The sequence below is a fragment of the Stegostoma tigrinum genome, chromosome 19 (assembly GCF_030684315.1).
Source record: "Stegostoma tigrinum isolate sSteTig4 chromosome 19, sSteTig4.hap1, whole genome shotgun sequence".
Classification (NCBI taxonomy): Eukaryota; Metazoa; Chordata; class Chondrichthyes; order Orectolobiformes; family Stegostomatidae; genus Stegostoma; species Stegostoma tigrinum.
Genome location: NC_081372.1, coordinates 17,979,812 through 17,998,694, shown reverse-complemented (window position 1 = coordinate 17,998,694; position 18,883 = coordinate 17,979,812). Strand labels below are relative to the sequence as shown.

The 18,883-nt window shown below is 40.6% G+C and overlaps 1 protein-coding gene across 4 annotated transcripts in view; it reads right to left on the bottom strand.

Annotated features, from left to right (window-relative positions):
* Positions 1–2,583: 2,583 nt before the first annotated feature.
* Positions 2,584–18,883, bottom strand: part of lsm14b (LSM family member 14B) — a 28,525-nt gene continuing 12,225 nt past the window's right edge. For 2 of the 4 annotated variants that reach the window (XM_048550182.1, XM_048550185.1), the window contains 6 exons: positions 15,764–15,922; positions 15,470–15,550; positions 11,467–11,628; positions 9,880–10,048; positions 7,995–8,164; positions 2,584–4,389 (listed from right to left, as the gene is read on the bottom strand). In XM_048550182.1, coding sequence (XP_048406139.1) covers positions 7,999–8,164; positions 9,880–10,048; positions 11,467–11,628; positions 15,470–15,550; positions 15,764–15,922 — 737 coding nt within the window. In that variant the 3' untranslated portion in view covers positions 2,584–4,389; positions 7,995–7,998. The remainder of the gene's footprint in view (positions 4,390–7,994; positions 8,165–9,879; positions 10,049–11,466; positions 11,629–15,469; positions 15,551–15,763; positions 15,923–18,883) is intronic. The other 2 variants (XM_048550183.1, XM_048550186.1) reach the window with 1 other exon arrangement.

Genomic DNA, 18,883 nt, shown 5'->3' with positions numbered 1-18,883 from the left:
TACCTAGAATACACCTCCTCCCACCCACCCTCCTGCAAAAATTCCATCCCCTATTCCCAATTCCTCTGCCTCCGCCGTATCTGCTCCCACGACAAGACATTCCACTCCCGCACATCCCAGATGTCCAAATTCAAGGACCGCAACTTTCCCCCCACAATGATTGAGAACGCCCTCGATGGCGTCTCCCGTATTTCCCACAACACGTCTCTCACACCCCGCCCCCGCCACAACCGCCCGAAGAGGATCCCCCTCATTCTCACACACCACCCCACCAACCTCCGGATACAACGCATCATCCTCCGACACTTCCGCCATCTACAATCCGACCCCGACACCCAAGACATTTTTCCATCCCCACCCGTCTGCTTTCCGGAGAGACCACTCTCTCCGTGACTCCCTTGTTCGCTCCACACTGCCCTCCAATCCCACCACACCCGGCACCTTCCCCTGCAACCGCAGGAAATGCTACACTTGCCCCCACACCACCTCCCTCACCCCTATCCCAGGCCCCAAGATGACATTCCACATTAAGCAGAGGTTCACCTGCGCATCTGCCAATGTGGTATACTGCATCCACCGTACCCGGTGTGGCTTCCTCTATATTGGGGTAACCAAGCGGAGGCTTGGAGACCGCTTTGCAGAACACCTCCGCTCAGTTCGCAACAAACAACTGCACCTCCCAGTCACAAACCATTTCCACTCCCCCTCCCATTCTCTAGATGACATGTCCATCATGGGCCTCCTGCAGTGCCACAATGATGCCACCCGAAGGTTGCAGGAACAGCAACTCCTATTCCGCCTGGGAACCCTGCAGCCTAATGGTATAAATGTGGACTTCACCAGTTTCAAAATCTCCCCTTCCCCTACTGCATCCCTAAACAGCCCAGTTCGTCCCCTCCCCCTACTGCACCACACAACCAGCCCAGCTCCTCCACTCCACCCACTGCATCCCAAAACCAGTCCAACCTGTCTCCGCCTCCCTAACCTGTTCTTCCTCTCACCCATCCCTTCCTCCCACCCCAAGCCGCACCCCCATCTCCTACCTACTAACCTCATCCCACCTCCTTGACCTGTCCGTCTTCCCTGGACTGGCCTATCCCCTCCCTACCTATCTTCTTTTCTCTCCATCTTCGGTCCGCCTCCCCCTCTCTCCCTATTTATTCCAGAACCCTCACCCCATCCCCCTCTCTGATGAAGGGTCTAGTCCCGAAACGTCAGCTTTTGTGCTCCTGAGATGCTGCTTGGCCTGCTGTGTTCATCCGGCCTCACGTTTTGTCGTCTTGGATTCTCCAGCATCTGCAGTTCCCATTATCTCTCTGTTATACATGTCAGTTGTTTTAGAAATGCTAGTTATACCAATGTTGGAGTCAACACCCATTTGGGAATGGGATTGAGATTTTTGGCGTAATTATTAACTGAGGTATCAATATAGCACCAATACAGTAGCAATGCAGTGTAGAAGCCTTCTCCGTAAGTTATGTTCATCTGATTTATAAAAAGGGAAAGATGTGGATTTATTGGGAGGCTATATTAGCAACAAGTTAGCCAACACTCATCACATCCACAGCAGATGGGAAATAGTGAAGTACCACATATCAGTTCGTTATACAGGAAGCCTATCATTCCCCATTTATAACCATGCAGCATGCTTGCAACTCAGGTGCCAGCTACAGTGGGAAAAGACAGAATTCAAATATATATACACAAAAAAAGACCCCTGATGTAATATGTAAACTAGTTCTCCAACGTTGTTATCCTATCAGCGACTGACCACCCAATCCTGATCTGGGCTCAAGCACTGCAAGTTAAAAAGGAAGTACAGATTACTAGCAACAGGTCTGAACTTAGTGGAAAACACCGAACATCTCGACTCTCCCAGCTGGTAGGGAGAGCCGTGAAATTGGGACATATTACAGATACAGCCACAGATTCAAATGCTCACCCAGGCCCTGATTACAAAATTTGTAATATCTGCGCATCAAGACATGCCCAGGTTATTACATTAGGTACTCATGAGTAGGGATTCAGGAACAAGGTCAACAGGGCATTTGATTAAGGACTTCCCAGTTCTATAACTATGCTGGATGTCTAACCACTATTAGTGGCTGGCAGAGCATAAAAGGAAAAGGATAACACCACAGTATTAGCCATAAAAACTCAACTGCAGTTGCTGTAAATCAGGAACAATACACAGAGGTTGCTGGAAACTCAGCAGGTCTGGCAGCATCTGTGAAGGAAAAAAAAATCCAGAGTTAATGTTTCCCATTTGGTAACCCTTCCTTACAACCATGGTAAATGAATTTATATAAACCATACAAAGAAATGATTTGTGACCGAAAAGAACCTCAAAAAGCAACATGCATTCTCAAGAGAATTTCTGCAAGGACACCACACAGATACAAGTGTAGTACACAAAGTGGATATTATTATCCAAGATATACAGTACATCCATATTTCATCGATCTACGTGGCTTAAAACTTCACATCACTCCTTGCTTAAGATTCCACCAGTAAAAAAGGTTGTCACACAAGTTGTCAGGACAAGCAAAGTAAAGATCTTAAAAATAAGGCAGAGAGAGAAAGTATCTTTGCTCATCGTTTATTAAATCATTAGGGTATTTGCCCAATGTTGTTAAAGTGTACTTCACACAATATTTATTGCTACAAGAGTGCAGTTACCATGGCTTTGTGACATTGCATAATGTCAATTTCAAAATTTCAAAAGTGTGCGCAATAACAGGCTAGCTTGTAGAACAAATGCTCTGCTGTGAAGGCAGTGATCTTCAGAAGCTAGCCAACTCTTCCCAGATCAACAAGTGCCAAAAGTTTAAAATGAAACAAAGTTTATACAACACAAACATCTGCGGGTATTTTAACATTCAAAACACATTAGCTTTGTACAGAGCACCGTTGCACATTTCCTTCTCAAAAATGATTATCCTTACTTTGCACACTGCCATAAACATCCAGATTATATTGTATCATACCTGGCATTCCATGCAATTCTTGGTACATATAGCACTAAAAAAAATTCCGAACTCTTTCATAAATTTAAGTCCAGCACATACATAAACTGAAGTGTCAGACAAAATAACCCATAGTTATGCACATGCTACAATCCAAGAATTTATATTAACAATTGTGCCTCAAGATGAGTGCCTTTAAAGAAGTACTAAGCAGTTGAACTCCCATTAACATTACACCTTTAGTGTGAATGCATTAAACTTGAAAATATGGAAGTCCATTCAGAATATTTACACCACCCAAAGAGGCACACGTCTGATGGATTACCAACTGATGTATATTTACACTGATTTTTATACTGGCATCATTTATTCAGATTCTAGGAGACCAACGTCATTTAACAGTTTCAATATTTATGTTGCTAAATTCAGCTCCCCTGCCCTGCTGGCAGTACTGCACTCATGAATAACTGTATTCAAGTTTTTTTTAAAAAACGCCATATTTCACAGTATTTGCTGGGAGCGAGCTGACCCGTACCAGCCTCCAGGAGTCTGAATTAAGCTACCAATATAAATTACAGTTACAGATAAATACAGGTTAAATGAAGCCATCCTTTTCACCCATGCAAACATGAAAGTTAACAGAAAAGCAACTCCAAATATTAAAGATTGAAGACAGCAGTTGGAAAGCACTTGAAAATGAAAAGTCACTGTTTACAATTGTAAAAATTACTAGGATATATCAATACAAACAATTTAAGCAAAGATGAAGTCAACAGATGCAGCTAACAGTATTTAAGTTACTCAATTCCAAGTGCATATAAGTAGCATGGATAATCTGCTCATGCCAACTCATGTTTGTTACTATTCATTGCACCCTCCTTTAATGATTTTGTAATACCTCAAAAAGGAGTTGTCTAAATTTAAGGTGAATCAAAAACATCTTAACCTTCAGCACCATCATGGAGCTCAGAGTCTGCATGGGTGAGAAACATTTCAAACAGATACAAGGATGCTTTTTCATGGCAACAGAAGTGACTGGTGGCAATCCTGAGCATATGCAGTAACAGATGCAACATGGAAGCTTTGTTCTTCAAAATAAATTAAGCTTTCCGTGCACGATTTGTGCAAACTAGCCAGTTACAAACAAGCAATTACTCCCACACCTGTTAAACACACAGCTAACCCAAAATAAACACATTCATCTCCTTTTTCACTGTATAAGGACTGCAAAAAAATCAATACAAAACCTTAATTGACAGGATACTAGAAGCAGCATTTTACAACTAGCTTGCCAGTTGCTCCTTTGGGTGTATTTAAACAAAAATGAATACCCACTAGTTCACAAGTAACACCTGCAGTGCCAATTCTTAGTGTATTTACAGAGAATCCAAAAACCCAATCTTCTCAGCATTATCTAGAGTTTCTGAAATGCAAAAAGAGAAATAAAAATTACTTGCATCACTGCCTGGATAATGCACGTTTTCACCAGCTATTAACTTAGATATACAACTCTACAACTCTTCACAATTTTACACAAACCAAGTGTTTACAAAAAACTGGCTGTTCCATCTCTACAACCAACTTGTTAGATGAAAATGCAAACGTTCATTTCATAACTCACTTTCATCAATAAGTGAACACATGAAAATATATCTTTGAATGATGGGGATTAAAGCCAATTCTAAAGACAAACTAGGTGGGTAATGTTGTAATGGATAAAGTGTTTGACTTTGTTGTGATTCCAGCAAAAATTATTTCAGGATAAAAACCTGCACAAGTCTAACTACAATTGATTTGGTCTGTTGCAGTCCTGGCAAGTTGGTTGCTCAGTTTCATTTTCCAAATGGAGATCAACATGGTGCTCATAGTTTTAAAGACTTGCTAAACCTTGTTTCTGCTGTACTGGATAACGCTTTCCCCTCATTAAAACTACCCTACTGCTGAAAAGTGAAATTACTAAGATGTTCTTCTGGATATTACACACTTTCGAAACTCATTCATGGGATGTGAGCAGCATTTATGGCCCATCCCGAGCTGCCCATGAGGCGGTATTGAGCTGCCTTTTTGAACAGCTGCAGTCCACATGCTGCAAGTAGATCCACAATGCCATTGCAGCAATCATAGGATTTGACCCAGTGACGCTGAAGGAAAAAAAAACAGGACATTGTCAAGTCAGGATGGTGAGTGGGTTGGAGGGGGGACTCTAAGGTGGTGGTGTTCCCATGCACCTGCTCCTTCTGTCCTTCTACAATGGAAGTAGTCATGGTTTTGGAAGGTGCTTTGAACTTTTGCAATGCATTGTTTACATGGCATACACTGCTAATACTGAACAGGGGAGAAAATGGATGCAGCGACAATCGAGAAGACTGCATTGTCTCTAGAAAGTGTCAAACTTCTCAGTGCAATTGGAGCTGCACTCATGCAGACAACTGGAGAATATTCTACTACACTTGTAGTGAAGTTGCTTTATAGATGGTGAACAAGCTTTCAGAAATCAGAGGGGGGTTACTTATTGGTAGATTCTTAGTCTCCAATTTTTTCTTATCACCACTAAGTATAGAGGAATTGCGAGAGTTCAAATTCATAGGGCTGCTCCCTTGTTAGAGGGGACAAATGTGGCACATAAATACCTAAAGGACACATCTTAGATAAGGGCCAGGTAAAGGAGGCAGGACCTTCTTGGTTAGTTCAGTTAATGGGATGGCTGGTTTGAAATGCAGTGTAATTCCAGCTGTGCAGGTTCAGTTCCTACGCTCGCTGAGGTTACCATGGAGATTGGTATTCATACATACTGGTCCAATTGAGTTTATGGTCAATGGTAACCTCCAGGATGCCGACAGTGGATAATCCCATTGAACGTCAAGGGACAGTAATTAGATAGTCTTTTACTGGAGATGGCCATTGCCTGGCATGTGCTACATGAATGTCGCTTGCCGTAATCTTGTTGCATGTGAACATGGACTTCATTATTGGAGTTGTCAATGGTACTGAACATTGCACGAGTAAACATCCCCACTTCTGAGCCTACGATGGAGGCCCGTCTTTGATGTAGCCGAAGATGGCTAGTTCTAGGACATTACCTCAAGGAACGCCAGATATTTACTGGAGCTGAGATTATAGACTTCCAATCCCCACAACTAACTTCTTTTCAACCAGATGTGACTAACCAGAGTTTTGTTGATTCCCATTGACTTCAATTTTTTTTTAAAACGTTCCCTGATATCACCCTGTCAAATGCAGCCTTGATGTCAAGAGATTTTGACCAAACATGCAGGACTGCACAGCTTAGATTTAACTTGGTTGTGGAACCACTCAGCTGTCTATCATTTGCTAAAGGCTGTTTTTTGTAGCTTCACCAGATTGACACCTCATTTTTAGGTATGCTTTTGCTGTTGCATTTTTGCACCCCATTGAGAAACATCAAACCAATTTTCTGGTGAGTAGGACATATTTCTGAAGTTCTGACCTTCTCAATAATACTTGAAGCCAACGTGAGCCCTTTAGTTGGTAAAATGTTAGCTATTCCCTTCATAATAGTTAATGCAGAAAGAAGTCCTGATGCACAAAAAGGGTTTCAGAAAGATTCAAGTATTCAAGCTTATGGCCTTCCAACATTCTGATACAGAATCTGCACTCCATCAGTCTAGACATTTTACAGGGTGGTTTAAGTGCAGCAGCATCAGTCTGCTCAATAGAACTAGGGGAACTCGCTGCAATGAAAACAGGATTATAGCCTGAAATTTCTATCCAATGCATGATGCACGAGTCCTTCAACCCGAAACAGAAGTTAACTAGTAAGACACAGCACTGATGAATAATCTTCCAAAATTAACTTCAGTTAATTGTACTGCTTATCATTCAAGGTCGTTGCATGACAAACTCAATGCACTTTAAATTATTTCAAACAGCAACATGTTCATTTACATTGGGGAAAGCAGTTCAGATCTTTAAAGCATCACATCTTTTGTCAAACTAAATACAAGCAAGGAACAAGAGCAAGAGAAAGGATGCTGCAAAAAGATCAAAACCCTGACATTCAAGAGAAAAGAATGGGTCTTCGTGGACTCTTTTACATAGTAGATGCTAAGTATTTTTGAGCAATTTGAAATATGTGCGACACCCACAAAAGAACACGAAATAATCTATGAACTGATTAAAGTCTGACACCTATTTTATTGAATGCTGACCTAACACAATCTATTAGTATTTTTGAGCAATTTGAAACGAGTGTGCACCCCACAAAAGAACATGAAACAATCTAAGAACTGTGACTACTCTCAAATGAATCTTGACTGTTCTTTTCCAAAGCATGCAAATAATTTTTGTAAGTCATCGGGCAAAGTCCCATTCTCTAAGGTTTTTGAGATTTGTAGCTCAGCTTATGTATGTTGTGATTGGTAGGCTTGCTGACCAGAAAACCACCAGAATCGTGGGACAGGCCAAGCAGAGACAAGCACAGGAATTCCTAGAGGCCTGGTTCTCCACTAAGAAAGCCATTAACAAACAGAGCTGGACCCTATTTATACACTCCACTGTGAAGGAAAACTGGGAGTGAGGTAACCCAGCTCAACGGAAAAAGTCTAAATAACAGGCAGGGAAACAAAACAGTACTTCATCGGAGGCTGTACTGACGTTACCCAGTGGAGTAATGAAACTTCTGTGGAACAACAAGCCAACCAACCACCACAACATATGTAAATCACAGCTACAAATCTTAAAACCTTAGAGAATGAGACTTTGCCTGATGATTTACAAAAATTATTTGCATGCTTTGGAAAAGAACAGTCAAGATTCATTTGAGAGTAGTCACAGTTCTTAGATTGTTTCATGTTCTTTTGTGGGGTGCACACTCGTTTCAAATTGCTCAAAAACACTAATATGAATGTGTTAGGTCAGCATCCAATAAAATAGGTGTCAGACTTTAGTTCAATGAATAAAGTTTAATACACTACGTTCAGTCCAAGAATGTACCCAAGGACTGTCCTTTGTACCCCAAAGGAAACTCTGCAATTTATTCTAATGCTATACCTTATTAAACCCTGCTGCCGCCACTATTTCTTGGCATTGAAGGGGTTCTTCTCCCTCCTCCACGGCCCCTTCCTCCACGGAAGCCTCCACGAAAACCACGACCACGAAGAAATTTAGCTGAGATCCCAAAAGTCTCTGTATTAAGTTTTCTTTCTTCAGCCCACGTACGCCTATAAGTGGAGTGGTCAAAAAAGTAAAGCAAATTTTGGAGAAGCGTCAATATTTCAGTCTGAAATTTGTGGTAAAAAGAGTGAAAATTCACTTGTTATAAAACACATTTGTAATGCCATAAACAGCCTCCTCCATGCCTCAGACAATATTCTCCAATCTGTGCTCATTTAAACAAAAGTCTACAGTCAAATTCAACAAATTTAGGTCAAAACAAAAACAGTTTCAATAGATACATGGAGATTAGCTACCATTTAATACTTCGGTCAGGTTCAAATTTGAATTTAAAATTAATAAACTGCATTACTGAAGAGCAGTTATACAAAGTACTGAGAGAAAAACCTTGGTTAATTACCAAGAGCCAACAAAAATATAGCAATCACATCTACATTTCAATTTTTTTTATTCTTCTGTTCTGTAAGCATTGTCATATGGCAAGGCAAAGTTAAATACATGTGCTAACTTATAGGACTTCAAATTTTCAGTCACAGCACAAGTACACTTGTACAGCCAGCATTTCAACTAACGTACATCCTTACTATTTAATGCTTAAGGAACAGAAACTGTATGAAGACAAAGTTATAGGTTAAGTCACAAAGCAAAGTATGGACTCTAAGTGTTCTTTCAATTTCATAAAAGCACTGTTGCTTTTACGTTTAACAAAACAAGGTAAGTTTACTTCAGAAGATAGTAGGAACTGCAGATGCTGGAGAATCTGAGATAACAAGGTGTAGAGCTGGACGAACACAGCAAGCCAAGCAGCAGAGGAGCAGGAGGGCTGACGTTTCGGGCCTAGACCCTTCTTCAGAAATGGGGGAGGGGAAGGGGGTTCTGAAATAAATAGGGAGTGGGGGTGGGGGGGGGGGGGGGGGGGGAAGGCAGATAGAAAATAGGTGGAGAGGAGACAGACAGGTCAAAGAGGCAGGGATGGAGCCAGTAAAGGTGACTGTAGGTGGGGAGCAGATAGGTCTGTCCAGGGAGGAAGGACAGACAGGTCAAGGGGGCAGGATGAGGTTAGTGGGTACAGGGGGGTGGGGGAAATACGTGGAAGAACGGGTTAGGGAGGCAGAGACGAGTTGGGCTGGTTTTGGGATGCGGTGGGGGAGGGGGAGGTGGATTTTGAAGCTTGGTGAAGTCCACAGGAACTCTCATTACAGTATTTTGGAAATAGTTTCAGAAGATAATTGATACAGCACTCCAGTCACAGGTTGTGTACAATTTGCTTTGATCAAATATTTGAAACACCCTTTCCAACTAGAGACCGCCACTGCATTATAGTGCAAGCCACCACAAACTGTCCCACTTTAAAAGCAAGTTACAACACCTCAAACTGCAATCCAACGCATTAGTGTGCCACATCTGAAGAATGATTTAGGACAGAGGCAGAGTTGATGGTTACGCTTTTATTTATTTAATTCAACTAAAGACAAACCAGAGGGAGGGAAACATGAAAAAGGACACTTGACTGCAGGCTTAGGCATTAAATTTGGAGAACAAAATCACATCTTTTAACAAAAACTCTATTACAACCAACTTTCAAGTTTGGTGGCTAAAGTATTCTTAATGCCCACATAGGCAGTTGTAAAACCAAAGAAAAGCTCTTGCAAACTTGTTCAGTGAAACACCAGAATGTTAAACTGGTCAGGCATATCACAAATACCAAGGCTACCATATATGATTTAACTCAAAGTAAAATGAAAAACTGCACAACCCTCACCTTGTCTTTGGCTCTGTTGAAATATTATCAAAGAAGGATTTTGTTTTGTCATAGTAACAGTTAGGTCCAAGAAGTGGCTCTTCTTTATTTCCTTCAGTACTCGGTGACTCCACATTCGAGTCTCCTTTTTCTTCTTGTTCACCAAGATCTCCTTTATGGACCTGGTCATCTAAAATTTATGATACTGCATTAGATATTATTGACGGCACAAAAATCAAAGATATATTTAACCATATAACACCTGTTGAAGCCCATGCAATATATGCCAGTTTACACAAATTTCTGTATTACTGTTGTTTAAGTTATGTACTCAGGAGGTTGGTAAAATCTTCCATGTTGACTCCATGGTGCATAAGTATCAAAAGGAGAACTGTGAACTGATGATTTTTGAAAAGAAAGAAAACAATTAAAACATGGATTTAAACTTTACTTCAGTCTCCATTTTGTGTTCTTATCCAGGGCACACAGCACATGTACCAAGACAGCTTTGAGACAAAAAAAGTCTAAGCCAGCTGGTTTTAATCAGCAAAACTTGTACATTAAAACCCATGTAACAAATCACAAACAGATTTAAAATTGTACTGGTTAAGTATGAAAAGATTTTAATGAGCAAATATTCAAAAGACTACTTCACTGCATAATGATAGTTTTCCCATGCATGATGACACCCATCTCCCCCTCACCACAACCTTAGTTACTGGTGTTTCTAAAATTAGACTGCTTATCAACATCCAGTAGCAAACAGAAATTTTCCACTTAGATGGTAGGAAAACTGAAGCCATCATTTGAATTTTGCTCCAAACTATCTACTTGGCCCTTTTACCTGGCAACGAGACACTAAACAAGTGTCACATTAGTATTAGTATGATATTTGACAGAGGTGATCTTCTGACAATCACTCAATTAAAAACGACTTGTTGTTATCTCTAATACATGGCCCAACATCTTCCCGGTCTCAGGACACTTGGAGGCTAAGCCATGCCACCACTTCACAGCTCTCCCAAATTCTAAGTCTCCATTTAAAACTTTGCCAACAAGTTGCAAATTCACACAGGGCTCTGTACATCTGTACTCCTTGATTTACAAGGAGTCCCAGTGAGGCAGTCTTTTTGATTTTTAAATTCTTACCCTCAATTACTATTTCTCCCCAATCTCCAGTCCCAGCTCTCAAGATGTGTCCATCTAATTCTCATCCCAATTTTCAAACATGTCCCAGAAGTGATCACACTGTCATTTGCCTCAGCTCCTCACTCAAATTCCATCCTGACACTTCAGTTCCTTTATCTTGCTTCCTTACTTTGCAGCACTCCATAAATCAATCTATCTTAATATCTTGGGTGACTAGAATAATCTTAGGAATGGTTAGTTGGGAAGGAGGATGTTTGACCTGTTGGTGTCTGCATTAATGTTCCTGCAGAATGCCTTATCACATTAAAAGATGCCATGTAAATTCTGCTCAGTCTTTAAAAGTAACAGAAGTTAAAATCACAAATGCCAGAAACACCCATTTTTTAAAAAATCCATTAACGTTTCTGCATAATTCATTGTAACTTCAGTCAAACCATGAGAAAAAGTGACATAATTTACCTTTAATTTTGAGTTTGTTTTGGAACTCCTTTTCGAATTCCTCCTTATTAAATTGAGCATTTGCACTTTCAAAATCAAAGTCACCTTCAAATTTCATTGTTGCTTCTTTATTGTTTCCAGAAAAGTTTTGCCCTCTTCCACGGTTCCTGACTCTTCTGTTGCCTAAAATAGGTATAATTCCTAGTAAGATCAGGTGGAAGTTTTGAACTCCAGTTGAAGGAAGCAGCATTCCCAAATGCCACAAGACAGAAAATTTTTAACCTTGCTAAAAATCGGCTGGAATTTTAAAGACTGAAGATTTTAGTCAGTTGTGGCTAGGAATTCTTGGGAATCAGATGCAGGAAACAATTCAAGATGTGGACATATGTAAACCATAGCTAGCTGTTTCACAATAGACTTCATGGTCTGATATCAGTTCAGTATTGTAAAATACTCATACAGCACAGAAACAGTCCTTTCAGTCCAACCAATCTGCATCGAACATAATCCCAAGTTGAGCTAGTCCCATCTGCCTACTCCAGGCCCATATCCCTCCAAAAACTATGTGCTCATCCAAATGCCTTAAACATAACTGTACCCACATTTACCACTTCAAGAAGTTCATTCCACATGTGAACCACACTTAAAGAACTTGGCCCACATCTGTTTTTTTTTAATTTCTTCTCTCACCTTCAAGTGATTTCCCTAAATTTGAAATCCCCCATCCTAGGGAAAAGACAATTAACATTAACTCTGTCTACACCCGTCATTTCACAAACTTCTATGGGGCTCCTCTCAACTTATGTGCCAGTCAAAGTCATCTCATCCTATCCAGCCTTTCATAATAACTCAAACCTTCCGTGCCAGACATCATCCTGGTTAAACTCTCCTGAAACCTCACCAGTATTATATCCTTTCTAGTACATACTGAAGCTTTTCAGAAAGCAGAGACAAACCACCCATAGCATCAAGGTAGAAAATCAGGTGTTTTATACACTAACAGGTGTCAAGACTTCAAATATCAGGAAGATTCTTTTCAGATCTGTGACTAAACCTCAAATGCAAAATGTAATAGGATAACAATCATAAGGGATTTTGACTTCAGTGTTAACTGGGATAGACAGGTTGAAAGGCTTAGAAATGACAGAATTCTTAATGTGCCCAAGAGCTTTTTATAACCCATCTTGCACAAAATCCTACGAGAGTGGGTGATGCTGGACCTAATTTTAGTGATCGAAACAAGGCAAGTTGCAGACGTGAGTGTAAGAGCATTTTGGTAACAACGACAAAAATTCAATGATATTAAAAATTAGATAAGCACAAATATGGACCAGAAAGAGGTTAACTTTAACATGATCAGACAGGATCAGGCCAATATGGCCTGGAAGCAGCTCCTTGCAAGAAAATCCTCAGTAATGGGAGTTATTCAAAGAAAACAGAAGCGACAGTGTGGGGCCAACATGTTTCCACAAACGTTAAGGTGAAACCAAGTCCAAAGAAACCTCGAGGTCAAGAAATGTAGACTTAAAAAAGGAAGCTTATGGTAGATCGAGGGCTCAAAAGAGCAGATACCATAGAAAAATTGAATGCACACGGTGGGTTACTTAAAATGATATATGCTAAGATCAAGAGGTATATGAGAACACTGGTAGATATTATAAAAAGACTGAATTTTTTTTTAAAAAACCATCAGGGACAAGAGAAGAAGGAAATGTGCAGGGCTTCTGAAGGACCAAATGGCAACCTTTGTGGAGCCAGAAAACATTACTGAGGATTTAAATAAGTATTTTATGTCTCTATTCACTCTAGGGAAGGACAACGCAGGCAGAGAAAAATCAGAGACTATTATATACTTAGCAAATTTATTCTAAGTTATGAGAAGGTATTACAGGGTTTTTAAGTCAGCTTTAAAATGGATGAATCCCCAAGTATAGGTGAGATATCACCCAGGCTGCGAGGGGCAAGAGAAAATTTTAAGGCTCTGAAGTGTTCATATGCTCTTTGGTCATAAGAGGGGTCCTAAAGTGGGTGACAGCTAATGTGGAATAATTCAAAAGAGGGTGGTTAGGATAACCTAGGAAATTAGACAGGCCAGTGTGTCTATCAGTGATACAGTAACCACTGTGGAGAAAAAGCAGAGTTAAATCACCATTAGAAGGACTCATGGATGATAGTCAGCGCTTGAAACACTAATGAACCCAGTGAGGAAAAATGGGACTAGAATAAAGAGATGCTTGATGGCTCAATAGGCTAAAAGGCCTCTTCTTGAGCTGTAAAAACTCGGCCTTTAAGAGTGCCCTCCTAGTATTTTGTCCAAGCTCTTAGATCAACATTAAATTGGTAACAGATTCTCAAACCTGGACAGGAGGGGAATTCTCCCTGAAAGCTCCAGTTCAGTTTGGATTGCTCATTTCTATAACCCAGTACAGAAGTGGCCCTATGATGTCTTCACCATAAAAATTTGTTTGAGGAAGTGTGCAGAACTGCAATTCAAATACTGCAGCAATATAACAAGGTTCAGTGGATCACTTACATTTCTCAAGCCTCCAAATTAGACAACACCAGAGCTCAAAACAACAGTCACAGCCCATTAGATGCAAGACTAATTATACAAACTCAGAACATGGCAACTGCAAAACGATATGTTATGAACTCAAGATAATACTCTACTACAATTCAATTTTTAAAATAAAAAAGTGTCAAGAACTACAAATGGACTGAGGGCAGAACTAAACTTGCATTTCTTTAAATTACCCCTGTATCTCAAACAACTTGATTCACACAAAGATAACAACATGATCTTTGATGGCAATCAATATATGCCCCAGAACCACAAGCCATCAAATTCATGGGCCATTCTGGTTTTGGTGCAGTTTATTAATTGAGGAACATTGTAATTCTCATTGGCCATTCTGCAGAAGGAAGAGGGGAGGGAGGAGGGAAAAGAGGAATTAAGAGAAGGCTAAAAAGCAGTAAAATATTTGAGATCTACTTTAATTTGAAATTAAATATACACCTATAAATATCAGAGACAAGTCTTAAACTTGCATTTGAATCTACCTGCTACAGTGCAATGTCACTGTGCAACGCTACTCTTCACTTGCACCAGTCTTCTGACCATCCCTCATTCTGTGCAACACTTTACATAGGTACATTTCTTCTTTCAAAGTAAAAGAGACCATAAGCCTAGGGCTCTTGAACAGTGGTAGTGATTATAACCTCTGGACCAGGAAGCCCAAGTTCAAGTCCTACCTGCTCTACAGGTGAGAGATAACATCTGCACAGGTTGATTAGAAAATTTAAAAAACCACAAGTTTTCCTTGTTCTTTGATGGTCTGCATTGCCCTTAACTGGCAAGTAAATCAATTGGAAACAGGTGATTTGGTGATGGGGAATAAAGTCATGCAAGATAATACGTCTGGAGAAAAGAAATAAGGACCATAAGCTTCAATTATGCTTCGATCACTTTGCACTGGTTCACTTCATAGTTTTCATTTCTATTTCTTTGTCTTATTCCTGACTGTGCATTCCCTATCCCCAGCCAATCCCAAGAAAGATGCCCTACATCATTCCTAACCACTCACCCAAATGCAGAATCAACATTTAGAACACTTTGACATCTTTACTTCAATACATACTTATGGTGAGGCTTTCTTCAAAAACACCTTCTCCTGCATCAGCCTCCTAAATTCACCTGACTTTCAAACTGATAAACAATGTCGTCAATTTGTTAGAATTGGGAAATTGATACTATGAAATTGGATTACAGAAAAATATGCACATTTTAAATGACAACCTGTCTCATGGATGCAGAACAAGTTGACTACAATCCTATTCTGAGCATCAAATAAATCAATTCACAGGCAGTTACTGATTTCAGCTTTTCGGGTGTCAGTTTTGCATTTAGCACTAAATCCACTGCAGACTATACAACAGTTGCTACTTTTGAAGAAACCAAATCCTTGAAAAAAAACTCATGCTTTTAAAAGAGTCTTTTAAAACCTACAAGCCTGTACATGATTACCTGATCTCCTCCTTTGAGGCTGAGGTTTTTTATTTTCATCATTCACTTGAGATTGACTTGGCTGTGGTGTTGGTTGTACAACTGGGAGAAAAAGATAGGAATGGTAGAAATCATTGACCATGAATTCAACAACTGGATGATACCAATGCACTGAATGTATATCAGTGCCTGGCTCAAGTTATCAAATGAGCAGTGGTAATAGATTTGACTGCTAGTAATTTTGATGCAAACAAGATTTATACATGAAAATTCATGCCTCACATGGCTAATGTGATAGGTCAAAAGAACTTTTACCTTTTCTTTGCTCTGGTCCAACAGACTGCTGATTTATGCTGGCAGGGATTTTGTCCTGTTGCAAGTTCTTCTGATTAAGACCCTCTATAGGGCTCGTCTGCACACCTTGTTCTACCATAGGACTTTGCCTTGGTGGCAAAAAAGGAAAACCAGTAGCTGCTGGATAGACAAAATTAACTTCAGTGTCTGCGGATACAGGGCACAGACTATACACACTGGAGATGCTGGTTTCATTTAACAAAGCATAACATGAGCAAAAGAAATAAACATTTCACAGCAGTAATAAAAGAAGAGGTTGCCATTGGTTAGTTATTGGAAAAATGATTAAGGCATTTAAAGTCTGAAAGCCAATGAATGCATACATCGGGAATCAATTGAATCCAAGACGAACCAAAAAAAATTTAGTTCTGCTTTAGTTCAGAAATTCTAAATTTGTCTGAATTTAGCTCATAAAACATCCTCATTGGTCAAACAATGGGTTAACAGAAACATCTTCAAAATAAAAGTGCTTTATGAATTGATACTGTACATTTTCCTGAAACACCCCATTACATAATTGGTACTATGGGCTAAAAGTACAAATCACTAAAGTGAGGGCAAAATAAATTAAAGATCAGCTTTCTCACGATTTACGTCATTAGTCCACTGCAACTGTCCTATTTAACAAGAGTAGTCACCTTACATACAAGTTGGGTCAACGTTTTAAACCCCCAGAAATGCAGCTTCTCCTATATACAATGTCAACTTAAATCCTACTCTTTTATCTTCTTTATCTTCAAGTGCAGGAATATGTTGACTTTGAAATTTGTACCATTCTTTCAGCTTGTTATTTCACTTGCTTCCCCCTAGGTCATTGCATACATTCCCCTGCACTAATATCCTTCACTAGTTTCTCCACAAGACTCATCTGCCAACATTTGACAGAAGTTCCCTGTTCGTCTTCATTTAAACAGTCAACTGTTATGACTCCATGTGACTGTAAAACTAGACAAGCCAGGTCCCAGAATGATAGATCATATTTAGTTTTGCAGTCGGTTAGTCAAAAAGAGTCATGAGGTTGCCATGTTCTTAACAGAAGTTTATTACAGAGGCGTAAAACAAGCAAAGCTATGTACACACTTCAGTCAGAACCATCCTCAAGTTTCAAACACTCCCAACAATGCCCAATGCAGAGACTCAATGCCAGAAAAACATCTTACAAGTTTAACTTTGAACTGTACAACTAATGTTACTGTTCTTTTCAAGTTTGCTGGCCTAACCCACACAGTTCTAACAATTTGATTTCTATCCCAACCTCTCTGGCTTGGAAACTCCAGAGACTCAAATACAACTTAAGTTGATCGATTCCTCGGAATTGGAAAAAATACCCAAGAGAAAAGTCTGCTTGTTAACTAATCTTTGTAGCGCTCTGAACTGAAATCAAAACAAAATTAAATGGCTTTGTTCTGTTTCCTCTACCTGTCACAAGCTCAAACTAAAGCAGCTTCACCAACACAAGTTCTCAAGCCCCGTTTTCTTGCAAAATTGTGCTAACAACTTTGGAAGTTCTGCATATGTTGCTTCCCAAATGAGCCCAGCTTCCCTAGCTCCTAAGCCCTATCAGACTTCAAAATCACAAGTGGTATGCTATGTCACTAGTCAAACTATCCTAGTCATCCTTCTTTACCTCACTTAACAAACGAGGAGAAAAAAAATTCTGGGATGTGAGCATTGCTGACTGGCCAGCATTTCTTGCCCATCTTTAGTTGACCTTAAGATGGTAGTGAGTTGCCTTCTTGAACCACTGCAGTCCACCTGCTGCAGGTTGGCTTACAGTGCCATTAGGGAGGAAGTTCCAGGAATTTGACCCAGCAGTGAAGGAATGGTGATATTTTTCCAAGTCAGCATGGTGAGGGTTTGCTGGTGGTGGTATTCCAGTTTGTCTGCTGCCTTCGACCTTCTAGATGGAAGTGGTCATGGGTTTGGAAGGTGCTGTCTGAGCAGCTTTGGTGAACTTCTGTAGTGCATCTTGCAGATGGTACACATTGCTACTGAGCGTAGGTGGAGGGGGGAGTGGACACTTGAGAATGGACTGCCAATCAAGCAGGCTGCTTCACCTTGGATCGCGTCAAGCCGAGTGTTGTTGGGGCTGCACTCATCCAGGCAAGTGGGGAGTATTCCATCACATTGACTTATGCCTCAGATGGCAGATAGGCTTCGAGAACATAGAAGGCAAGTTATTCATCTAGTATTACTAGCTTCTGTCCTGCTCTTGCAGACACTGTTTATGTGGCAAGTCCAGTTGAATTTCTGGTCAATAACTCCAGGACGTTGATAGTGGGGGAATTCAGTGATGGTAACAACATTGAAAGTCAAGGGGTGGTGGTTAGATTGCCTCTTACTGGTGATTGTTATTGCAGGCATGTGACATATATGTCACTTGCCACTTGTCAGCCCAAGCGTGGGTACTGTTCAGATCTTGTTGCATTTGAACACTGACTGCTTCAGTTTCTGAGAAGTCACGAATGGTGCTGAATAGCATGTAATCAGCAGCAAACATGCCCCCCCACCCCCCACCCAGGGAGGGGGGGGGGGGGGGGGGGTTCCCATTGATAAAGTAGCTGAAGATGGTTGACAACACTACCCTGAAGAACTCCTGCAAAGATGTCCTGGAGTGGAGTGGAGGTGGTCTTCCAAAAACCACTACCATCTATCTGCGCAACAGATATGACTCCAACTACCAGACAGATTGCCCCGATGTCCATTGCTTCCAATTTTGCTAGGGGCTTCTTGATGCCATACCTGTTGAATGCAGCCTTGATAAAAAGGGCTGTCACACTCACCTCACCCCTGAAATTCAGGTCTTGTCTACATTTGAACCAAGGCTGTAACGGGGCCAGGAGCTGAGTGGCCCTGATGGAACCCAAACTGAACATCATTGAGCAGGTGCTGATCGCACCATCCATCACTTTACTGATGGGGTAGTAATTGGGCAGGTTAGATTTGTCCTGATTTGTATCCAGGATATACTTGGGCAATTTTCCACATTGCCAGATAGTACAGTTCCAACATTGGTATCTGGGACAGCAGCAAGTTCTGGATCACAGGCCATCAGTACTATTGCCGGAATGTTGTCAGGTC